The 27,061-nt window shown below is 34.8% G+C and overlaps 1 protein-coding gene across 1 annotated transcript in view; it reads right to left on the bottom strand.

The window, feature by feature from the left end:
- LOC132707105 (glutamate receptor ionotropic, kainate 2) overlaps positions 1-27,061 on the bottom strand; it is a 665,601-nt gene that overhangs the window by 54,403 nt on the left and 584,137 nt on the right. The window contains exon 11 of the mRNA XM_060678792.1: positions 5,408-5,665. Within this exon, the coding sequence (XP_060534775.1) occupies positions 5,408-5,665 (258 nt within the window). The remainder of the gene's footprint in view (positions 1-5,407; positions 5,666-27,061) is intronic.

The raw sequence follows: 27,061 nt of genomic DNA, 5'->3' as shown, positions 1-27,061 counted from the left end.
GAGGGCACAAATTCATTTCAGATCTGGGTATAATAAAAATTTTAAATTCTATTGGATTAAATTCATCAGTGTTAGGTTAGATATATGTGATAGAAAGGAATAGCGACGAATGCGAAATTAACATGATAATTTGGCGGTCATAACACGAGATAAAAAGAGGAGAGATGAAACAATAGTATTATAAATTTTAAAACTGAAAAATTGATTGAAGTAGAAATGGGCTGATGATCTGAAAAACCAGATTGATGAACAGTGCAAGAGACAGAGAATGGTAAAGAAAGCTGGTCGAAAGAGTTAAACAAGTAAATAGAAGAGTAGTGGAAGTTTATAGGGAAATGAGTCGAGATTGTAAATAAATGGATAATAAGAATAAATAGATTTGCTTTGTGACTTTGTCTGATTTCTATGAGTGCTTACTAATTATATTTTTGCTATTGAACAAAAATTAAACGAAAATGATACGAAAAGTACATATAAAAGGTCGCGAATCTAAAGAAAAATGAAAGAATTTTGTTTCGGTTAGTTTGAAATCAAGAAGAAAAACTTCCTATTGGTCCAAGAGGTTTTTTAAATGGACATCTGTAGATTTGTTCATGTTTTCGTAACAATTGACAAGAAATGACTATTTGAACCAGAATGTGAGGCTTTACTTAAGTTGTTATGTGCTGATGCTGATGCTGTTTCCGTATGGGGCAGAAAAGCCGTTTTCGCCTGTCTTTTGATCGAAATCAAGAAGAAAGACCAATCGTTTGTCGCCAGAAGAGGGCTTTAAGTTCTTATCTGATTTCGGTACAATAAGTGCCAAAAAGCCGTTTCTGATTGGAGTCTGTTCGAAATCAACAAGAAAACCCAACCATTTGTCCCTGAAAGAGGCGTTTTAAGCTGAGATCTGCAGGTTTAATATAAGTCGATTTTTACTAGAATTTAATCAACATCAACAAGAAAAGGCAACTATTTGATCCACGATGTGGTTTCAGGTTGTTATCCGCAAGTTTTATTCCGTTTTTGCAACAACATTGAACCCAAAGACCATTTTGCTCGTCATCTGTTTGAAATAAAGAAAAACAAGCATTTCTCCCAGAAATAGGTGTTTTAAGTTCACATTTCAAGTTTAAGCTGCAAAAAAGTAGATTGTGCGTCTCATTTAATCGAAATCGAAAAGGGAACGCAACTATTTGAACAGAAAATAAGGCTTTAGGCTGATATCTGCAATTTTGATGCCGTTTTAGTTACGAAATATCTCCGAAAAGTCGAGTTTGACTGGATTCTTCTATAAATCAATAAGAAAAAGCTATTATTGACCAAAAAAAGTGAGCTTTTAAGTTGATACCTGTAGGTTTAATGGAGTGTTCGGTGCAGTAAGATGCCAAAAAGCTGATTTTGACTGATATCTGCTTGAAATCAAGAAGAAAAACCAACCATTTGTCCAACAGTGAGGTTTTAAGTTCATGTCTGCAGGTTTAATGAAGATGTCAGTACAATAAATGGCGGAAAAGCTTATTTTTACTAGAACACTATATATACTTCTATAGTCGGCTAAGGGTTTCATGCGATTTTTTATTGCAAAATCAACTGATTGCAAAAAGATGGTCTCATAGTCCTTCATGGTATTTTCCACCAACTGAACTTGTGAATTAAGTCCATTCCTCCTGTTCAATAGTGGTAGTGAAATCCATAAATTGTATTCGAGCTTAACCATTTCAAGATGTTTTTGGGTCAAATATCAGCCAAATATAACGTCTCGTAACATTTTATTGTGAAGTCAGATGAGTCAGCAAGAGTAAAATGCTGAAATGGTTTTACGGGCTAGGAAATGAGAAGGCGGATACAATGCAAATAAAAGATAAATAAAGTAACTCAAAATGTATATGGAACTTTCTGTCGACCTTACAGATTATTTGAATGATTTAAGTTTGAAACTTCAAAAAAAAGGATAGTTAGAAAATAATATGTAAAGCCATTTGACCGAGTTTCCGAATAAAATCCACATACATTTTAATTTCAAGACGTGGAGTTGTGCGATTTCTACAGAAAATACCTCTAAGATCATTGTCCGCATCCTAGATAATTCACAATAAGATTGATTGTGCGTTAAATACTACTCATAAGTGCTAACAGTTCTTTTCAATGGCGAAAGTTAATAAATCAAAACATCGTGCAGTGGAATTAATCGTAACATCAATGGATTTGTTTCCCAAATTGAACATTAAGCGTCTCATTGATTTCGGTGTCGGTATTTAACTTTCCTGGCTTTGTAAAAATTCAAAAGCTGACGGTTTAATTAGAATTTTGTGCCTATTTTTTTAGATTCATTTTAATAAATTGTATTATAATAATAATCGCGTAATATTTCATGTCCTATGTCAATAGTTAAATATTTGCGTATTAAAGTTTGGCCCACAACATGTCAAAGGTTGCCCATAAATGAATTACAAAATATGAAAAGTAAGGCAGACATTTTTGTGTAAAATCAATGAGGAGCATTTTAAGTGTATAGCAAAGCCTTATTCTGTTAAAAAGGCGACATTCCGACCCGATAAAAATTCAGGACGCATGGCGCCTTCAAAATACAATATAAAGCATCAATAGTTGGCGTGTATCCAAAAGATACATTTCTGATGACCGAAGTTTTTTCCTATCGCTGCGCTGTTAGAAAACTTTAACGGAATATTTATTTTTCGTTTTAAGATGCGTCCGCTTTTAAAAGGGTTGACCGAAAATTGAAAGCTGAATCAACGCAAAGGGGGTTCCATTTTGCGAAAGCTTGGAAAAAAATTCTTTACAATTACAATGTAAAATGTATTTACTATTTAATTGAAGTATACAGCTCCCCTTTAGCGTTGTAGATATATTTTTGTTGTTATACCAGGTGACACAAGAAAATGGGAAAGTGGATTTCAAATTTGGAAGGCTTAATATAGACTCAATCTGCAATTTTACAGCTACATTTACGCTCAACAATAAACGGGTCGCAATTCAAATTTGGTTCCCTCCTAAACCGCTTGTTCCGTTTTTATGTTTTTTTTTAATTGTAGATTGATTAATCAGTCACCATTTTACGTATTTTTTTAAATCAGATTTCAATCTGAGCGTATAAGAGTTGCAACAATGAGACGAAGTCTTTTTAACGAAAATTGTAGCTGTTGTCAGCTCGAAGCACATTGGAGCATTTTGTTTTTTTAATCATTATATTATCTCTGTTTTTATTGGAGATACACTGTGTCTGAATATTGGGAATATTCAATTAAAAAAAAAAGAAAGAAAATAAGCGGTGCACAATGAAAGTGGGTTTTCACTATGAAAAAATTCTTGAGGATGAAGGGACCTCAAAAAATCGCTTTTGAGGAAGTAGTCATTTTTCGGTATTTCGAGATTTCGGGAGTTATTTGAGGTCCGATCGGGGCGCGAGTATAACCCTTGCGTTCGGGGGCCCGTAAAAAGGAGTTTTGAGGTTAGGGAGGATCCTGTCTCCTATGGGACGGATCGAAAAACTGAGTCCCTACGTCGACGCGCCTATACACATGCATCATTCTGAACCTCGATGTCCCATACCCGTCTATGGAGTTTTTTTTTAGAGTGCCTCCTCAAAACTCAAAAAGTTTGCTATCTTCGAGGTTTACCGGTCGAACCAGTTCGAAATTGGTGTATAGGGGTTATTTGGGTCGGAAACACCGAATCCAGCCTCAAAAATTACCTACCTCAAAACTCAAAAATATGACCTTTTTGAGTATTACCTTGGAACGCTTCGATTAAGGTCGTGGTTATCTTTATCCAGTGATTGAATTGACTTCCGGTTTGAACGGAAACGTAATGTTTTCTGTGATACTTTTAATTTCTTTCCTAATGCGCAGCCCTTCAAAAGAAGCTATAGATAAATACCACTATAGATAAATACCACAATGTTTTTAAGGAAGTTTCAAAGTCTACTATCTACTTTTACAAAACTTTTGCATTCCTCCTGAATGGGTTGTTTACAAGTCAAATTTGCTGACGTTTCGCCAATCATCCTGTTGGCTTCTTCACAGCTTGGCTGAAACTGGCTCACATTCACATTCACAATGGAAACAAGAGAGTTAATTATAGATCATTTTTGGGACGGATGGTGATGTGACAATGCATCATCAGTCTGTGTGCGTGGGTTTGTCGTAAACAGAATAACCCAATGTTAGGTATGAATATATATATATATATATATATATATATATATATATATATATATATATATATATATATATATATATATATATATATATATATATATATATATATATATATATATATATATATATATATATATATATATATATATATATATATATATATATATATATATATATATATATATATATATATATATATATATATATATATATATATATATATATATATATATATATATATATATATATATATATATATATATATATATATATATATATATATATATATATATGATGACACTATATTCCGGGATATTATCCGTCCGCTTGTTGAACTCCGACTGGAATCCTGGTGTTCGAAGTGTTTTCAGCATCTGCTCTTCTGTCTAATCATTTATACATTAGAGATACTAAGCGTTCCACCACAACCTTCCAAAGACAATGAGTATGAAGCCAACTCCACACTGTTGTCCTTCTTTACATTCAAAACATCACTGACCACATATCAAAAGTTCTTAATAACCCACATATGCGGCAAAGAATACATTTCAGAGCCAGGACGAAAAATATCAACTATGGTCAAAAAACATGAAAGACCGAGGGAATCAGTCATCCTCCTTTCCGTCCTTCTTAAACAATAAATAAGTAGATACAGCATAGAATGTGAGCCAGTTTCAGTTAAGCTCTGAAGAAGCCTCAATCAAATTGATTTAGAAACAACCGACGCAGCAGGAATCCAGTAAGTTTGTAAATAATAGGGACATGAAGGTATAATTTGATATGTGTGAAAGTATATTTGAGAATATTTCCTCCAACTTGGCTTTTGTTCACATGGTATTGGTATCCATTCGTTTGGAATATGTCACACCTACTATAATTATAAACCCCATTTGTTATAAAATAGACTGTTTGCAGTTAACTTTTACAAAGTGAGCAATGTAATTAAAACTTGAAAATGGAATTTGTTTAGAAAGAACTCTCGCCTAAAGATAATGACGCTTTACCATATCCATAGATTTTACTTAGCAAATAAATTGTCTTTTAACAGGACAAAAGAGTTGTTTTTCTTAAATTACCAGAAATTATAAAAAAACTCCATCAACTGCCAAATATTGAAGGAATATTGGGCATTGATTCGGCATTAACTTGCACACGGACGTCAGTATTATTTGCCGGTTTCATACAACCACAAAATCCATGCAAAAACATTCTAATCATGCAAAAAACATTTATCGCGTTGCCCAAACCTTCGGGTTTAGTCCGGAACCCTGCCTCAGGAATGTGCCGGTTATAAACCAGAAACTATTCGAAACGGAAAACTGATTTTCAACGATATCGGAGTCCTGGTGACACGGATGGGGATTGTTCCACTCGTAAGGGGAGAATCTGGCCATTACGAAAAGCGTAAAAGAGACCAGCATGTACGCGGCTAAAACGTAGATCCATATTTCGAAGGCTAAGGGATTCATGAAGCTGAAGAGTCTTGTAGGTTGGCTGGTAGGCACCTGTAAGAATATTTCTTTAAAATTTTAAGTTTTTGTATTAAATTGCTAAGGCTATGTGATTGTTTATGGTTGGCTTACTTATCGATGAGGTCTAACACAAAATGATTTTTTTTTATTTATTTTTATTTTATTTATTTATTTTTTTTTATTATTTTTATTTATTTAAAAAAAAGTATATTTCCGATTAACAGAAAAATAATACAATTTTAAATAAGAATAAATTAAAATAATATGCATAATCTTACTTCCAAAATTTAATTTAGAGATGAGTTAAACTCCACAAAATAGTTTCGTATCGAAATTATCGCACCACTTAAATTTGTATCAATTTCATAGTTTTCCCGCAAACTGATGACTCAATTTGGATATGTTTTTTGTAATTACAGGTTAAATCTTGAACAATAATGTTACGAAAAACATTTTTTTCAGTTGTAGCGTGTTTAAGGAAAGGCGACTTCCATATACAATACTTGTCAGATTCTATGAGAATTCTTGTCAACACTGTTATGTGTCTGTCTGGAAGTCACTTTTTTCCTTTATTCAAGTTTTTATCTTAGTTATTAAATGAAATATGGCATTAAGTGACAAACGAATAAGTTTGCAACATTACAAAAAGTGTCCTACTTACAAATGTTCTGGATTCGTCTTGCGTGGGTTGTTTATAAATCAAGCTTGATGTCATCCTGTTGGCATCTTCAGAGCTTAACTGAGACTGGCTCGTATTCTACTCTATACCGGCTTACGTATTGTCTGAGGGGGGTGGAGCTAAAGGAGGGACATGAACATATTGTTTTGTAGCTCATAGATTTCTAATTTTTTCGTTGGTAGAAGAATTGATTACATGTAAGAATTTCAAATTTGATGTCCGGTTTCCTGATTGTGTTCGGCAACTGCTGACTGTTTCTAGTAGTTTCAAAGCTCTTTTGACCGTATCAAATATTGTTCATCAATGCATTCTTTGCCGCTCATGGAATGCCGTAAACCTCTGATGGTTTCTTTATTTAGCCTAAGGGTCAAACGAAGATTTTTTTAGCCAGTTCAACTCTATTACTGTAAACTCTATAACTGATTTAGAAACTAACAATTATCTCCCATTCTTAATTTTTTCTTATAAATAGGTAATTAGATCTTACATTAGGTCACATGCGGCAAAGAACACACCGGATAGACCGGGCGAAAAATATCAACTAGGCTCAAAGAACATAAAAGAGCCTCAAGACTACGACAAATAAACTCATCAGCAGTTGCCGAATACAATTATCCAAGATAATGTTCATGCCCCTTATTTAGGTCCCCCCACCCCCCAAAAAACAATATAGTCAACAGGATGATTGGCGAAACATCCGCAAGTTTCATATATTGATGCAGGAGGAATCCAGAAGATTTTTAAAATTTAGAATTGTTTTGCAGTCTGTCATTATATATGTCAGCTGTCATTTAAGCTTGGTCTGTTATATTTTTGTATATGACTTAATATGGAGCGTCAAACAAAAACTTCATCTTGAGGATAAATATGTGATGACAACAGCATTAATTTATGACGGAATGAGTTAGCGAGTTGTAGGCAGGAGATTATAGGTAGGAGAATGGGGGACAATATTGAACGTCTTTTCACCTTTGGCTATAACTGATGCACAATGGGCACAACGGTTATTCATGATAGATTTTTGCATTTCAATGATTTAAGACATCGATTTATGACAGCAACAACAAGGAATTCCAGCAAGGGGGCCTCACTTCAAGTTGTTGTGTATTTATTTGTTTATGAGAGAAATGTACTCAGTGTTTTGTAAATATCTGGATGAAGTTTACAATTAATCTAAACATGCCTTTTAAAATTGCATGCGTTAACCAAAATGGCGGGCGCAAATACAATTTTTGTAATTATTAATTTGTTTACTTATTTCTGTTATACCAATAATTAATTCTTAATCATTGCTGTTATGCGTTTGTTTTGTTATATTTTATGCGTTTTCATTAAATTCCGTTGTTTATCGTAATAATTATTATTATAAAATGCAAAATATACAAGGTGTATATTCTGAAAAAATTAACTTTTTTTGAAAATAAACAAATCGACTGTCTTAAATCAATTGCCAATGGGTATTTCAGTAGTTTTACTCTCCTGCTTTAGTTTATCACACATGCAAATATTACCAATCAAAAATGGAAGACCAACTGTTAAACCTGTAAAAATTGTCAAAAAATCAAGATGTTTGAGAAACAGCTGAATATAAGTAGGAAACCTAATGAAACTCATAACCTTTCCTCAGAAACCCAAAAATAAAATAATATACAGAATAACGATGTTAATGGCGACTTTCGGTGTTACCTTGAAGATATTCTTCAATGAAGGGCAATATTGAATAACCTTAAGTCCCAGAATATCATAATGTAATATTTTTTTTTGCTGTTAAGCCAAAACAAAAAAAAAGTGGCACACAGCTCAATGTTCGGATTGGCCAATGGGCGTGACTACTGAAAGCCTGGTATTGTCCTACCAAAAATATAGTGCATTTATTGCTTTGACGTTTTGACGTTTTAAGGATTTTACAGTACCTTAACCCCACCTTCGCAGGACCGTGAAAAAACTCATCCCGAAAGATGTTTATTCTGCATTAAGACCGTAACGAATGTTTGTAGAAATTTTTATTTGAATCGTAAATGGACCGTTTTAAATTTTCATATCAGGTGATATGTATCGCTCCTAAGAGTTTAATCTAAATTGCAATATGTTCGTATATATTACGGAGAATTTGCGAGGCTGGTTTCAGTGGATAGTTCAAAAGGTACTCTATTTATCTTATAGGTAAGTAAGAAAATAATAATTTTTGTCTTGTGTGCCTGTCTATTAAGAACATTCTTCTTCTTGAATTAGAACGTTAGAAATTGTTACTTTGTACCAATTGCTAATCGAGAAAGATCGAAAACATTCTTATATCCCGCTTGTTCGTGCAGGTAGATAAATACCTACGATGGTCAAGGATCTGCTCTACAGGGTATAGGGGGCTGCGTTTTTGGAGTAATAAACAGTACTTAAAGTTAATCACGGGGTCGGTTGTAAAAGCACTATGTTTCTGGTGCCCGCCCCTTATATATTTAAAATTAGTTTAGCAGCAAGCAAAGTAGCAATGCGTGTGACCGCGCCTTCCCAGATAGCACACCATAACCCCAGTATATCCGGTCAATGTCCCATTTAAGTCGCATGACCCGGGACATGTGGAGGATATACGTTAGCATATATACTAACGATATACTGGTAAAATACATACTCTGAATGGATAGCTTGCGGATTTACTGTACACGATATACCACAGATATCCTCTGAATAGATGGCCTGAGGATATCCCCTTGCGCCATAATGGGAACATTAGAATAGAAATAAGGGAAAAAAGTTAAAAACCGTAAAACAGAATGAAACCTAAAAAGTTAAATTTTTAGCAACTAAGAAGGAAAATAGTTTCTTGTCGTGTTTTGGGAGGCGTTTTATTGACAACGTTTTTGTGCATATCTACATCGACGTCGGTGTTGGCAAGTCCTAAAAAAAAAACCGGAATCAAACCGTTAAAATCAACTTGGTTTTATTATTTTTCGACACAAACGAGACAAGAAACGCTTTTTTAATAAAAACAAGACGTATTTTCTGTCTTATTTTTATTGAAAAAGGGGACTCATCTAAGTAAAAACATTACAAAAACGTAAAAATATATGTATTTGTTTATAATATCCTATTTGACAACAATGTTCGGCTGCAACCAATGACGCAACTACTTTTCCTTTGTCTCATCGTCCGCCATCTGTTCAGCCTTGTTTTTGTTGGCGGTATACGCTTTACGGCTACTTGGCGTCTATTTTGAGTATTTTGTGGGTTGAGTTTACTGCTTTCAGTGTTTTCATTTCAGTTATTTTTTTTGTGGTATTATTATTACTGAGGAACTAATAATTCATTTAAGTAAAGCTTTATGGTAATATATAACATAAGATTTGTGTAAGATTGTTGTGTAGTCTACCAACATCATGCCCTGTTTATTATGATTTTGCTAGGTCAATGAGATAGCAAGATCAGGCGGCGGCAGCAGTTATGAGTTTGCAAAACAAGCTCTGACCCCGCAGATTTCAAATGAACGTGCAATGAAATTTAATTGTTTGCGCATGAAGAAAAAGGAGAATTTTTAAAATCAAAAGTGGCCAAATTAATATTTGGTAAGTAGGTATTATGTTTTTTAAAAATAAGTAGGAATTAAATGTATTATAAATAAAGTATAAGAAATATAATTTAATAACATATATACATATATTCATGTTTTGAGCATTTAAATTTAGACATACAAAACTAAACTAATGCTTTATTTAAGTAAACATTGTTTGAGAAAATCCCCCAGGACAAAATTATATTTTTAGTTATATAGTATAGTTAGCATATTTTTTTCTTAAAATGGATGAAAGAATCGTCCCACAAAAACAAAGTATTAATTTTAGGAATCACCCTGCATAATGTACAATTTTCACATGAAATAATTTTTCCTATTTTTTAAGGCTTGTTTTTATTGTGATAATAGGTACCATTTCAATCAGGAAACTAGGTTTACAAAAAATATTACATGAAAATAGGCCTTTAATGACAAACTGTAAAGTCATATTTGTTCTATCTTTTTTTGCTCGCGATAGTACCGACCGAGATCTTACCGATGAGAGTTTAATGAGGCTTGTATTAAATGAAATGAAATACATAAATGTATACCGACATCATCGTAGAGATTAGCATCTAAGATCACTTTCATGAGAGTACTATCATTTACTTAAAAGGCGGATGTAGTGATTTTTTAAATCTGTTTTTTGAACATTTAATATACCAGTCTCGTTCTTTTTATTTTAGTTTTCTTTTAGAGTTAAGTTCAAGATATAGTATCTTACTATTTAAGATAGTTTAGGTTAGGTTGTTCTATATTTTCGCTATATCATATATCTCAAGTTTTTCATATCTACAATATAAAAATATCGTATCAAAAGCAACATTAAAGATTAAATATTAATTGGAAAAAAATTGTGAGTTTCAAATATCGCCTGCAGTAATGACTTCACCAACGCAACAGGTTAATTCCATCACACGCGAGTACCAAATAATGGGATATAATAGTTGTAGTCGTACAACCAATATGAATTACTGCACATTACCTTTTCGGTATTTCTCATAGGCTCTTGGAAATAACCTAATAAGTACGTTCCCCTGGTATATCTATATAAGATCCTATATCCTCACAGTCGGATATACCAACGACGTCTCAACTAGTAACTGTAGGATGTCCTAACAAACATCATACGGACATACGTATCTGATATCGTATATCTTAAGAAGATATCCCGAGGATGTTTTACGGACGTCCTTGTACTATTTGTGTTTGGAAAAGCAGTCGGTTTAAGTAGTCGCCGCCCTAATTCCGCATTGGAGATTAAAATGCGCATAATTCACCTCAAAAAGCTATGAACGAAACGCCGATGCGCATATTTAACTACTGCGTCCCGCGGAGTTAATAAATCGCGCAATATGACGACGACAACCCCGCCCTCCCCCGCCAATTTCTCGGCCACATCGTTACGGTCTATCCCGGAGGCGGCGGCTTTTTATTATTATTTTCGTGTTGCCGACAATTAATAACGGCCGCGGGGGAAAGTCCAATTAAAAACTAACGCTCGCTGCGAATTTTCAATTCATTCCGAGTTATTTATCGCCACTTGTTTGCCGGAATTCCCGGTTTTGATCAGCGGCGGACGATCGAACACGTACGACGCGTCGCCGAAAACGCGCCATTACTTTTTCCCATACGGTAATAACCGTTAATTGAAAATTTTTTATCGTACGAACTATTATGAACTTTCCGATTTGAAACGGACGGTCACGATCGCCGCGCACCCTTATATTTCAAAATTTAATAGCCGGTTGGAGGGGCGTCGACAGCCAACTACCGCCGATGGTATTGTACGACCAAAAATATAGTGCATTTATTGCTTTGACGTTTTAAGTATTTTACAGTGCCTTAACCGCAGACCTTCGCAGGACCGTGATAAAACCCATCCAAACAGATGCTTATTCTGTATTAAGTAGGTATAACATGAGATAGACTGTAACGAATATTTGAAGAAACTTGAAATTTTTATTTGAAACGTAAATGGACCGTTTTAAATTTGATTGCGCATTGATGCTGGGGGGTATTTTTGAATAATTAGAAGCGTTTATTTTAACATCGGGTGATACGTCTCGTTCTTAAGAGTTTAATCTAAATTGCAATATGTTCGTATATATTACGGAGGTATTTGAATATGATCCTTTCACTAAGTACTAAGTAAAAGTAAGTATTTGTAAGTTTGAAAATTGTCATTTTTGTCTTGTGTGAATGACGATTAACAATATTCTTTTTCTTGTACTTTTGTGTCTTCTACATAGTTCTTCGATTTATAAACAACAACAGTCTTTTTTACGACTGTAGATTGTATTCGCCGTAGATAAAGGTACGTCATTGGAATACAGATAATTATTTATTAGAACCTTACAATTAAACATTTTTTGAAGGTTTTTAACACTTTTAACTGTTCGAAGAAGAGATGGAAAATGACGCAGAATTTGAAGACGAATTGGAGATGGTAGTCCAACTTAATGACAATTTAGAAGACGAACTACCTCAGCAAATAAAAAAACGGATGCATTTGTATTCGGATGCTAAACAAATTGTTTTGAATGTTTACAATTTTATAAGAAATTCACAAGGGGAAGTAGGAGCAACAATAAAAACAAGTGACATGGATCGTAATAAATTGTTACTCTGTAGGGTAAATGTGGGAGAGATGCCGCACATTTTTATAGATTTTCATAACTGTTACACCTATCGAGATAAAATAAAATTAAAAACACATGTTTACTTTTAGAACATTTATTTAAAAGTAAATATGTAACAAAACCAATTTAAATAAAACAGTATTCTAAGAAAATATATTTTATAATCCCATGTATTTGGCCATCTCTCCTACATAACGTGGGTGAGTCGCCGCATAGTACATGGGAGAGATGGCTTACGAAAAATAACATTACATCTTTCTTCTAACTTGATCGGCTTTTAATAAAAGCCTTCCACATCGATTGCAAGTGGTTTTGTATATTGAGCAAGTCTCGTGTAGCCAATATCCACAGCGAACGCATTGAATCCAATCAGCACGTGATTTTGTTAAACAGTATTTTTCAAGACACTCCACACATTCGTTTTCGTCAATATCACTGCAGTCATTGGTTGAAGAACAAATTGGCATTTCTTCCTCAGACTCAGAAGACGATGATAAATCTTTTTTTTGTTTAAGTTTTTTTTTGTTAGCTAAAGGCTTAACTTTTAGCTTTTTGTCCTTTTTGGTTTTAGTTTTGTTCCCTTTTTTGTGTTCAATATAACTGGGGCTTGTTAGATGTGCAGCCGACTGTTTTCTGCGCTTTGTAGTGTTAGAAAGAATAGGAATGGGCGATATTTGTTGCAACATTTTGCCAGGAGTGATATCAGTGCTAGCCGAAGTAGAAGGTTGAGGTTGAGCTTCTTGCGATTTAACGTTGATTTCTAATGATGGATTCGGCGCAGCGTTTTCTTTTTCGGTATTGCAGGTTTTAGTTGCAGTGTCTTCAACATTGTGTGCATGAGCTACGTGCAGGTCTGATACGCTGAAAGCGTGGTCCGGAACTGACTCTGGATTAAGTGGAAATGCTCCAGTAGCACGAAAACCATTAATAGCCGTTCCAGCTGTAGCTGCGCGAGACCAAGCACTACTTAGCAATGTGCCAAATTGCATACGAGTAATTCGTCTGCCTTGATGTGTTTTAATCCACTGGTCGCAAGCCTGATAAAAAAACGTTTTCAACGGTTTAAAAAAACTACGATCGAGTGGCTGTAAATAGTGTGTGGTGTGGCTGGGCAAACATACCAAAGAAATATCATTTTCTGTCGCAAATTCGAGGCAATCTAGACTCATATGCGATCCATGTCCATCAAGAATTAGAACAGTCTTCCCTGGTGGCTTGCGAGGGGCAAAATGATTTTTCAACCAGTCAAAAAATAGCTCATTATTAACATAAACAGACTTGCGGTTCATAACAACAACCGAACCAGGTGGCATGCCGTCTTCAAATTCCTTTTTTTTATTTACCCCTTTAAATATGCAGTAGGGAGGTAAGAAATTTCCTTCAGAGTTACAGCAAGCTACAACGGTGATTGTCTCCCCTTTCTCCCCAGACGTTACTGTGTGAACTTCTTTGCTACCTTTTGCTGCGATAACTTTACTTGGCACATTATTTAACTGAAGGCCAGACTCGTCAACATTAAAGACATGACCTGGTTTATCAAAGACATCGTTAGCTTCATAAATGCTTTCTAAAAGTTTAAAATATTCTTCAACTTCTTTTCTATTCATACCCTCCGCCCTTGCAGTTGATAGTCCCTCTGCCTTTCTTAAACTCAAATCACGATTCCTTTCCATGAACGATCGGTACCAGTGATCTCCAGCTTCTTCTTTTTCAGTGTTAAATTTGTGTTTTAACCCCAAACGTTGAGCCAAGGTATAGGCAATTTGTTTTACGGTTCTTACAGTGGGAGGAAAGCCTGCTTTCTGAAGAGCTTTAATATGCCCTACTACCTTTTTTTCGGATTCTTGGCCAAGAGATGACGAAGGCCCTTGTACACCCTTTTCAAAATTATTGTTTTTTAACCTTCTTCTTAGCGTTCGCTCTGGCACGTTGCATATTCTACCAGCCTCTCGTACTGGAATATTATCCTGTTGTACTAAATTTATGGCTGTAACCAAATTTTCTTGAGTCCATCTTCCTCTATTAGATTTTCGTTTATATTTGCAAGGCATATCCAACTAAAATAAAACATCGAATTAATGCGTCATCTCTACCACAAACTTCTGCTGCGTCTATCCCAAATGTATGGGAGAGATGCCGCAGCACATTTTTTGTGACACTTATGATCCACGAAATTAAAACCCGGTGGTAACATAACCTTACTTATCCTAAATCTCCTATAAGTTAATTGCAAACCAAATTTTATTCGTTTAGAGGTATAATTTTAACTTACAAGAAACACTGAATAAATTTTGTAACTTACCTGAACGTTATTTTAACAAACACACGAAATATTTCTTGAAAAAATCGTTTATTTTCAACCGGCGTAATGGAGTTCTCAAGGTTAGCCATCAACTAATTGTAAGGAAAGACAAGCGCCTTCTTAAAAAGTCGCAGTGTTGCCAAACGTACACCGCGGCATCTGTCCCACTGCGGCATCTCACCCACATTTACCCTACTAATTTTTTTATGTAATGGGTGTTTTTTTTCGATGTATAGAACTTTAAGTTGGCATTACTGTTCAAGATGGCGACCAATTTAACAGCTGTCAAGTGATTTATTCTCAGTTTGGTTTGACAATTCATCATGAATAGACTCACGCCTGAACAACGCTTCCAAATAGTGCAATTTTATTGCGAAAATAATAGTTCTGTGCGCAATACGTATCGCGCACTATTCGTCCATTTTATCGTCGACAAAATCGTCCATCAGAGCAGTTAATTCGATTAACCATGGAAAGTTTTTGCTCCACGTTTACTCTTATTCATAACTCGCGTCCCCAGAGACGCCGTACGGAGCGTACAGAAGAAGCTATTGCTGCTGTAGAGCGTAGCATTAAGGAAGACCCGAATGAGTCCATCCGCCATCGAGCACAAGAATTGGATCTGTGTCCATCCACTTTATGGAAGATTTTACGGAAGGATCTTGGTTTACGTGCTTAAAAAACCCAATTCGTACAAGAATTGAAGCCAAACGATAATCAACTAAGGCGTAGATTCTTCAAATGGGCCCAAAACCAGATTGCCGTTGTTCCCGATTTTCATAGGCGAATTTTGTTTAGCGATAAAGCGCACTTCTGGTTGAATGGCTACGTCAACAAACAAAACTGCCGCATTTGGAGCGAAGCTAATCCTCAAGTGTCTGTCGAAACACCGTTACATCCAGAAAAACTGACTGTTTGGTGCGCTTTATGGGCTGGTGGAATAATTGGTCCATACTTGTTCAAAAACGATGATGGCCAGAACGTTACAGTCAATGGTGATCGGTATAGAGCTATGATTACTAACTCTTTCATTCCTGAATTGAATAACCATGATGTCCAGGAGATGTGGTTTCAACAAGAAGGCGCAACATGTCACACAGCTCGTGCCACAATCGATTTATTGAAAGACACGTTTGGTGACCGCCCAATTTCACATTTTGGACCTGTGAATTGGCCTCCAAGATCTTGTGATTTAACACGGCTAGACTACTTTCTGTGGGGCTATATAAAGTCATTGGTCTATGCGGATAAGCCACAAACGCTTCGCCGTGTTATTGCCGATATACGGCCACCAATGTTGGAAAAAGTCATCGAAAATTGGACAGCAAGATTATCTTTCGGATAAATAAAATTCATGTCAATCGAATAATCCATCGTTGTTTTATTGCAACTTAAAGTTGTATACATCGAAAAAAAACACCCCTTACATGTTTCAAGAATTGCTCGGCCAAAAGGATTGAAAACATACATATCGCGCTTGTTAGTGTAGGTAGATAAACTCCTAGGACGGTGCTGGAATGATTACAGGTAAAGTTCTGCTAGGCAGGGTGTTCTATAGGGGACTGCGTTTTTGGAGTAATAAAAAGTAGGCGAAGCCGGGGCCGTTTGTAAGCACTATATTTCTCGGGTAAGCATAATTGAGCGCCCAATTTTTAAGCAGCTGCTTCTGCTTATGCTGCTTATCCTTTTCCTTTTTTTGTAACATCCGATATTTAAGTTTGGTAAATTTTTATAAGTCTCTAACCGCAGGCCTACTTCGCTTGGGTTTCTCTTTGTAACCTTCAATAAATTGTGTAGAGTTTCATCGGTGAGATTTCTGAATTATTATTACACCATGCATTGAAAAATAGATTATTCCTTTAAAATATTCATTATAAATATAAATGAATGAGTAAATTTAGCTATAAAATAATGTTGGAATATTTATAAAAAAAAATATATTCTATATCAAAATAATCACTATCGTCCCTGGACTCGTCCTCCACATTAATAATTATTTCTTGCAAGTGTAAACATTATCTTCTACGATGACATGTTCTACACATTTTTTCCAACTAGAAGCAGATATTTTTCCTATTTCACTTGTAGTTAATTCTCTTGCCCCAGAACGAAATTTCAGTTCTATCGGATTAAAAAGTCGATGACGAATTCGGCTTGTGCAGAATGGTAGCTGACAACACTGTTTGGTGGAATATTGGGAAGCAATAGTCAACCTTTCCTTCTTTGACCTCTGTTGCAGAAAGCAACAAAGCGTTATCTACCCAATCAGCTTCAGATTCCACATTTCCTCCGAAATTCTTCTTGATTCCATCAAAACTTGTCTCTTATTGATGGTTTTGTAATAAAAACCAATTCTTCGTACGAACGTACGCAAAGAGTCTTGGCAACAGTCAATGTTTAAAACACTCTTAATGTAAAGTTTTAATTGTTAAAACAATATTTTTTTGATACGTCTCATATAACACTCACTAATCCGGCATGGTGCATGTCAAGTAGACTTTTTGGGACCCCACGATCGTTCCGCGTTTTTCTTTCAAAACTAAAAAGGTTGTAAGAACGGTATATCGTTGGTTTTGGTATTCTTTCTTTTCCCATCAAAGGAAACTGTGAAATAAAAATAAATGGGCTCATGGAGTAGAAGGTCACTAGTAGGAGAGGAGTAACAAAGGACCGAAATATCAATCGCTCTGGTCGCATAATCCAACATATTCCAAGAGCAAGTGCATTGAGATTTTATTGATTTTAAAGAAAGCAAAAAATTAATATATTTTCGAATAGTATATATCTATCGGTTTTTAAAACTTCCTTCGACGTCGTCCGATTCCCAATTTCCATCGATTTCTGTCCTTCCATAGGTTCTTGTCCAGTCCTCTCCATTGTATTTCACTATCGATGCCTTCTCTCCAGGTCTTTCTCGGTCTTCCCCTCTTCCTTCTTCCTGTAGGTGTCCAGGTGAGTATTTGTTTAGGCAGTCGCTGTTCTTCCATTCTTTGGACGTGTCCGTACCACTTTAACTGTTTTGTTCTTATTTCGTCTGAAATCGTGTGACCCACTTTCATGGTTGTGCCAATTGCTTCGTTTGGGACTCTTTCATGGTTCTTTCTTTTAGTGGTCAGACTTCACTGCTGAATGCGACTATGCTTTTAATGATCATATTGTAATATTAGGTGTTTGTTTCCTCTCGTGATTTTTTGGTCCCACAAGAAGGTGTTCAGCATAGTAATGGCCTTTCTGCCTTGATTATTTCATTCTTTGATGGCGTAGTCCCACTGCTGGATATGTACATTCCCAGGTATTTGTAGGTTTCGCAGCTTTTGATAGCCTGACCATCCTCTAAGAGGAGGTCGCGTTATGCTAAACCAATACACATATACTTTGTCTTTGGTAAGTTTCCAACCACCCTTTCTTGTATTCTTCGATCAGTTTTCGCGTCATGTATTCTACGTCATCGTAGTCTTGCGCCATTATGACTTGGTCATCTACGAAGCTTAGGGTGTAAATGTTTACATTGTTAAGGGGGATGTCCATATTTCTGCATTTTTGCTTCCATATCCTTAACAGTTGTTCAAGATATATCTTGAACAGGGTGGAGGATACAAAACACCCTTGTTTGAGTCCCTTGTTGGTTGTAAATCCATTGGACATTTTTTGGCCGACGTTGACTTTAATGTGGCAGTTCCTATTTCACTGATCTTATTATGTTGACGCTTTGTCTAGTCTGATGCCTCCCAAAGTTTCCACGAACAGGAGATGTATCTCCTTATTGAAGGCTGTCATTTTCTCGATAAGTTGGGTGACGCAAAACAGATGGTCAACGACGGATCTTTCCGCGCGAAAGCCCGCTTGTTTTTTTGCTTCACTATTTGTGTATTCGGGTTCTATTTTGGCTTTAATATTTTACCGTAAATCAGACCGATTGAGCTCGTCACTGCGATACCTCGATAGTTGTCGCAGTTTTCCTTGTTGTCCTTTTTGTGGAAGGATAATTTCCATTCTTCTTGGATATCTCCGCCGTTGATACAGTTTTGAAAGAGCTTTGCTAATTGTTCGTACAGTTTGTGTGTTCCATGTTTGATTAATTCTGCGGGAACATTACCTGGCCCTGGTGATTTTTTATTTTTTAAGTTTGTGCAAATATCTTCTACCTCATTAATGCTGATTCTGGTCGGTGAAGCCGAAACCTGTATTATGCTAGGGCTGTCGTCTTCAAGGAACTGTTCTTGGTCCTCTGTTAAAAGCTTACGGAAATATTCATCCCATTTATTTGGGAGTTACTATTTCTCTCTTTGTGTTTTGTCGTAGAAGTTTCAGAAGCTTCCAGCTTTCACTACTTTTTGTTCCTCCCAGGTAGGTATTTATATTGTTGCATTTTTTCCCATGATTCGTTTTTCTTCTGGGTTATTTTTCTTCTTACTTGGGTTTGTGCTTCTCGGAAGACTTATGGTAGCTTGATTTGCTGGATAGGTAGTGTTGGTACTTTGGTCTTTTATCTTCAATATCTTGTTTAATTTCCTCGTCCCACCAATAGGGTTTGTTAGATTTCCGGTCTTCGCAGTATCTTATCGCTTCTTATATATATATATATATATATATATATATATATATATATATATATATATATATATATATATATATATATATATATATATATATATATATATATATATATATATATATATATATAATATTAAAATATTATAATTTTGTTGATACAGGGTATCCCAAAAATGTCCCCTCCGAGTTCAACTTTATTATTTTAGATGAAACACCCTGTATATTTCGACATTTTTGGAATACTTGGTTAAAATAAAGGTCATTTTCTTAAGAAATTCCAAATTCAAATTTTGCAAGGTTTAGGCAGGAATTGAGATTGTCAATCAGTTTGACAGATGCGCCTCAGCTTCTTGGCGGGTGTTCCAAATAGTTGGTGCCGTTTTGGCGAATTCAATTTACAAAATCTCAAGATTTTCAAATAGAACACCCTACATTTTTAGTCAGATATCAATTCCAGGGTGAAAAATAAGGTTTCTAAAATTTGTAATTTATCTTATTAAATTGTTCTTACTTTTTTAGATATTCGATGTTTAAGATAACACCCGTACAAATTCTTGTTGAATTTAAAGCTGCCCACATTAGGTTACTTGCTGGCAATATTAGGTATTTTTTAAATAGCAAAGATATGAACTACTTCTTTTAAAGGTATAGTACTCCAGATATACGAATAAAACCTATTGCTAACAATACAGGGTGTCCATTAACACGACTCTATATATATGTGCACACATTAACAGATTTAATAAAACTTCAGAATTCATATTTAAGGAAACATTTAGTAGTTAATTACCTAGTTTTATTGTAAATACCAATAACAAAAATAAATAAGTAAAGTTTATAGGCTAACTAACCAAGATAAGAAATTTGAATAAATAAATCTATATAAAGAAGTTAAAGTTAATTCGGTCCAACAAAGAAATATCACAATATTTAAAAACGTAGTTGGCTAAGACATCACAATCTTCTTTTACGCATTAAGGTGTAAATACACTTCCAACATTTCTGTTTGATTTTGTTTTTTGTTTGTACATATTTTATTTGTATTTTAAATAAGTTATAGAGTTTTGCTTAACCTATGGACTTTAATTATTTATTTTTGTTATTAGCAATTTCAATGAAGCTAGTTAAATAAATATTAAAGTTTCTTTAAATACGAATTCTGAAGTTTTATTAACTCTGTTAAAGTGTGTAGTATAGAGGCGATGTTTCTCAAAAATGTGGGTAGCTTTAAATTCAACAAGAATTTATACGGGTCTTATCTTAAATCTCGAATATCTCAAAAAGTAAGTATAATTGATATATAAGATTAATTACATACTTACATTGTTTTTGATATCTGAATAGAAATATAGGGTGTTCCATTTGAAAAACTTGAGATTTTGTTAATTAAATTCGCCAAAACGGCACCACTTATTTGGGACACCCTGTATAAGCTGAGGCTCATCTGTCAAACTAATTGAGTAGTGCATCATCTCCTTAGTCTGTGGTTAAATTTTCGTTATGGGTCAATCAAAATATGAAAAAAAAAACACATAACCTCGATTTCTTAAGAAAGTGATCTTTATTTTCACCAAGGATTCAAAGTATGTCGAAATATAAAGGATGTTTCATTTAAAATAACAAAGTTGTTTGTACGAAACTTTTTTTCGTATCTGCTATGGGTTTCGTATTAGTGGATCGTTTTATTTGGCACACGGTGTACATCAATGGGCTATTACAACCACGACTCGACTATGTAATATATGAAAATTATGTAATTTAAAAATATCTCATTATGAGTAAACGCAATTGGTTAGTCAGTTAGTCAGAGAAAAGGTGTGGTTCACAATATGAAGGAATACCAAGAAATTCCCAGGAATTGAAAAAGAATTTCAACTAATTACAGAAGATTTCTAACTGAATACAGAAATGTTGCAATTAATTTCAAGGAACCCGAATAATTCCAGAGTAATTACGGCGAATTCCAAAGAATTCTGACAAATTTCGGAGAAATTCTGGTTGATTTTTCAACCCGTGAAGCATCACCACCTTCTGCTTCTCAAATCTAAATAACGTTTTCAAATATGATTCAAGTGGCACACGTCTTTGTTTCTAGTGTTTTCTCATATGTGCATTGTGCACACTAGATACAGCTCTACAACCAAAACAGTAAAACCATTTCAAAAATAATTTCCAGTTAGGTTTCAACTTTCAACTATAGAAAAGCATCAGAAAAGTTGTTGAAATCCTCTAGGATTGCAGTGCACCCTTCTACATCAAGGTGAAGCCATTGAAGCGTTACCGTTTACTTCAATTCTTTTATGCCCCTACGTTTTTGGAATTGACGTATTTTCTGATAGCAAAAGGTAAGCATTCTTTTTAGAAATACGACCCATTAAGAGTATCTAACTTTTTCCAAATACCATATCTTTCCATTGTTTCCTGGAAAGTCACCTAAAAGTAATCGTACCAATCCAATTGAATGATTGCTATACCTTTGTCTGGTTAGGCAAGCTGTACGATTACTACGACGATCCTACTATGTAACATATGAAAATTGTATATTTTAAAAATATTTTAACACACAAAACACAGGAGGAAAGTGTTGTTCAGAGTGTAAATGAATACCGCAACTAATTACGGAAAAGTTTAATTTTGAGAAATCCGAATAACGTTTTGTAATTTCATTGATGTACACGTCGATGTAGCATTTTCTCGTATGTAAACGCATGGTGATAATTGACACGCCAATAGATATCATAAGACCAGAACAATTTTTAAAATAACTTCCGGCCATGTGACTGCTGATCAATTATACGAAAGGGTCGGAAAAGTTGTAGGATATGCATATATGTTTTATGAATTGACTCTCCAAGCGGGTCCAAGCGATTCTAATTTCTCCGACTGTGTCCGGGAACAGCGAAAAACGCGAATAAACAAAACGAAAAACGTTTTTCTAGACGATAAAACGACCTAAGGGCCATAAGGGTCAATAAACGCAACACGATATCGCGTAAAACAAAGGCGGCCAAGGTGGGCGTCGTAAATATGCGGCTACTCTTAAACTCGCAAAGCCGGTGGTTATTGTTAAATCCCGAAAGTTGTCCCCGGAGCGTCATGGGACTTCACGTCGCGCCGCAAATTCCGAAAGTTCCATACAAATCCCTTTTTTACGCCAACCCGAAGTTCAAGCGCGCCGGCGTGTCGGCGCGGTGGCGGGGGGCTGCTTTCGAAATACGAAAATGTTAAGCCTGACGGCAAAGTTTGAATGTCGCGGTTGGGGTAGTTTATTCGCCCACACTGTTTGACATTAATACTTCCTAATAAACCTGCTTGTCCGTCGCGGCAGCGGGTCACAGCTCGTGTTTGGTTTTCATCAGGTCCGCGTTTACTTCATTATTTTCGAACACTTAACTAAGATCAAGCGAAATAGACTCATCGATATCGACATGGTGGTAAACCTTTGTAGTTCACAACATGAAGGAATGCCAGGAAATTCCGACGAATATCAAAGTAATTCCAACGGATTAGTAAGGAATTCCGATGGATTCCAAAAAATTTCAGGAGAAGTTCAAACATTAAGAAATTTATTGTCATATTAGTTATGCATCTCATGGTAATTAATTCCATACTCTTCTCCGGCGAGGAAAACAGTGGCACAATTGCCTCAACAGCAATGGACGATTGGACCACGATTGCAACAATGTGATATATATAAATTACATATTTTTAGATAAACACACACAACTTCATAGCTGGTGCACAGTATGAACAAATATCAAGGAATTGCGATTAATTTCAGAATAATTCGAAACTAATCACAAATAAATTCTGTGAAACCGAATAATTCCAGAGGAATTCCGACAAATTTCAAGGAATTTTGATGAATTACAGAGGAATTGTGACAAATCACAAAGAATTTTAGGACATGTCCTAACATGACGATACAACTATAAAATATATGCATATAACATAAAGGGACACCAAGAAGTTTCAAACAAAGAATTTTAGAAGAATTCCGATTAATTTCAACGAACTCCGATAATTTCAGACGAAATGCAACAAATTTCGAGACACACCCAAACTCTAACAAATATCTTATCGTATTGGTTGAGCGTCCATTAACATATTGCCAAATAGTAATCCAAGAAATGATCGAATCGATCCACAGCCATATTCTTTTTGTGAGGTACCTGTACATCAATGGACAATTACGACCAAGATACGGTTAAGTAATATGCGATAATGATAAATTTATTTAAGTAAACTTAAGTCAGCGGAATTGTGGTTCACACAATGCAGGAATACTAAGGAATTTCGACAAATTTGAGAGAATTTCCAAAGAATTTAATAAGAATTCCGATTAATTTAACAGAAATCGAATAATTCCAGGATAATTCCGATTAATTACAAGGAATTCTAACGAATTCCTTCGAATTTCATGAGATGACCAAATACTAAAAATTATCTAGTCGTATTGCCCTTGTTCTTGTAATGGTCCCGTGAGAAAAGACGTGGCGTAATCTCCAGTATATCAATGAACAATTTCGACCCCGATATGGTTAGGAAACATGTGTAAATGATATATTTTCTAAAATATCTCATTTCAAAGTTAACATAGGCCAGAAGAATTGTGGTTCACGCTATCTAGGAATACTAAAGAATTCCGACGAATATCGGAAAATATCGGACAAATTGCAGAATAATTTCGATTAATTTCAAAGATCCCGAATAAGGGAAATCTGACGAAACGCAGAGAGAGCAATTCTGAGCAATTCCGACGAATTTCAGGTGATGTGCTAACACTAACAAAGGTCTGGTCAAGGTAATCAACCACGGACAAATCACAGAAAAGTAACAACAACAAAACAAACAATCCTGCGCCACCGGCAACGGCAAAAGACAAAATCGACTCAAAATTGAACGGAAATTTCGAAAATAACGTTTACATTTTCTTGCAACTATATTTAATTGTCGGATACCACTGGTGACATTTTTTTAAAATACCTTTTTAAAAATTCCCTTTAATGTTTTACGCCGTGCACCTTTGAAGCGAAGCAATTTATGTAGTTTTTAAGTAATAAAATTATTGGGAATACCTACTGATAATCTTAATTAAAAAATACGTCCAAGCAGCAATATCAATTATTCGAAACGGAAGTGCCCGGTGAAGAACTAGAAAGTTTCAAAAAGGCAGAAAAAACTGTTAAACTTTAAAATATCGCCACTTATTATAAAACAGTAAATAAATTCGGCAAATGGAACAATTTCTGATTAATATGTTCAATTTCTTCGTAAGAATATGAGAACTACTTCTGATTTTTTGACAAAAAGCCAGCCAAAATTGAAACATGTACAAATAATAAACAATTTACAAATACTTCGCCCACGATGCCAAGCACAAAGTTACCCAATAGCTGACATTATTACGTTTATGTCCGTGCCTGTTTTCATTCACTTTTTAAAATTAAACTACTTTGACAAGAATCAAATAACGACATTAAGCCTGAGTAGTGCGTGCTCAGATAAAACAAAATTTGTTTTGTTGGCAATCTTGATAAATACAAACTAATTAATTCTGTTACTGGAGATGCTTTATTTATTTCTCAGAAGATTGTCCACCTTTCTGTAAGTTAAATACGTCAATAGATTATAATATTAAGCAGATATTTGGAACTATATTTTAAAAATAAAATGATAAAGATAAATAATTCTAAATAATAAATAACCGTTTTATTTCCAAATTTCGGGGTAATTAAATAAAAGCAACCCGTAAGGTGGTAATGTTTCTCAAAATTAAACTTTTTCAAGTTATTTAATTCGTATTCGCTTTGGACTAATTTTTCACTGGGTTACGGGCCATTATTTGACTATCTAATTACGTAAAAAAGTTGCTTTTCCAAAATGGTGTCCAAAATCTGCGTGAAAATTACATTTTTCGTAGCAAACCACTGTACTAAACCGAAATTTTCGAATTTTAAGCAGCGCATTGATTCGATCCAAACATCGAAAATCCTCCGGGATATTGCAAGCTTAAACAGGACGGTTCCACGATAATTGCACAGAAGGGGGTTCGGCAAGTGACATTAAAACCGGTAATAAATATCGTAATCGGAAGCGGCAAGTTTAAACACTACACCTGCGATAATTCCGGGGTACCTTCATTAACGTCGAACAAGGCAACTAAACACAAATCTTCCTGTAACGCAAATCGCGTTGTCCCGCCGCCAGGACACCGTTCCGTATTTAAATCGCGAATAAAAGGTTTATAAAACTTAGTAAATAGAATTCTGAATATTCAGCGGACTCTAAACTACGGTATTTCGAAAGCATTTGAATAATAGTTGCACTTCTACCGCCTGAATACTAAATATTTAACAAATGCCCGCGAATGGGGATTTCAAGACGCATTTTGAATGCCAAATTCGCGAAGCCGGCTGGGTTTCCGATTTAACTCTTTTGACGTATTAGGCTAAAAGAAAAAGAACGACACAAATGCGCCTGATTACAACCGCAGTCGCGCTCGCTGCATCGACTAGAAGATCGTAATATGAGTTTTTATCAAAGTTGAAGAGTTTCCTTCTAATTGGTAAACGTTTGAAAGTTGCGCTTCATCAGTCATTCAAGTAGATCAGCTTCGATGTATTGCAGACATCGTAATTGAGTTTTAAAGCTTTTTTTATTAGTTTGACTTCCAATTGTCCTCGATGACTCATGATTTTAAGCCTTATGATGATTTTGATAGATTTTAAAATTATTTATCCTTAAACAAAAGTGTTCCCTTCTAATGTAAAAAAATTTGGTTTTGATCAGTGCGCGGAAGTTATGATATTGTTTTATACCGTACGAAATAGGATAAAAAAAAAGAAAAGAAACCACTTAATATATTAACTTAGGAAAATTGTTTATAAAAATGTCATTAAAGTTTTTCTGATACAATACTCATTAATCAGATCCAAATAATTATAATAATAATAATAATAATAATAATAATAATAATAATAGTAAAATTAATAATAATAATAATAATAAATAATCGTTTATTGACCACTTACAAATACAAAAACGTATTTTTGAAGTCAGGAAGAGTACAAACAAGATAAATATATTACACAAACCAGTGTAACCAGAAAGTAAAACAATCTAAGAATAATAATAACAATAATTTATAAAATAACTTAAAATAACTTAGTTCTACGATGCCCGATGAGTAAAAAATTCGTTTATGGAATAGAAACAATGCTCTTTAAAAAACTTTTTTGATAATTGTTGGAATTTTTTAATGGTAAGTCGTTTAACATCAATATTTTTGGACCGAAAAAAAGTGTTTGCAAAAATATTATACAAATCTAGATCAAGTTTATTTTTTTGTGTAGTACACAACCTCGATCTTGATATGATATTGTCAGTTGTTCGCGTCATGTAGCTGTGATATCCACCATGAGTCGGAAAAGCAGACAAATTTCATTTCAACTAAAGTTTGGAGAATAAACATACATGGTAACGTAAGTATTTTCAATTCTTTGAATATTGGGCAGCAGTGGCTGGACGGCGGAACACCCCCAAGAACCCGAACCGCAGACTTCTGCAATCTAAAAGCTCTCTCGGCCTCCGTCACGTTCCCCCACAGTAGTAGTTCATATGATAAGACACTATGAACAGGGCAAAATAAACTATACGGAGAGTGCTTTGCGAGATGGAACCTCGCAGTTGTCTCAGAACAAAAACC

The sequence above is a fragment of the Cylas formicarius genome, unplaced genomic scaffold (genome assembly GCF_029955315.1).
Source record: "Cylas formicarius isolate icCylForm1 unplaced genomic scaffold, icCylForm1.1 PGA_scaffold_9__14_contigs__length_23061073, whole genome shotgun sequence".
Classification (NCBI taxonomy): domain Eukaryota; kingdom Metazoa; phylum Arthropoda; class Insecta; order Coleoptera; family Brentidae; genus Cylas; species Cylas formicarius.
Note: the sequence above shows the minus strand (reverse complement) of the source record. Positions and strands in the feature narration are given on the sequence as shown.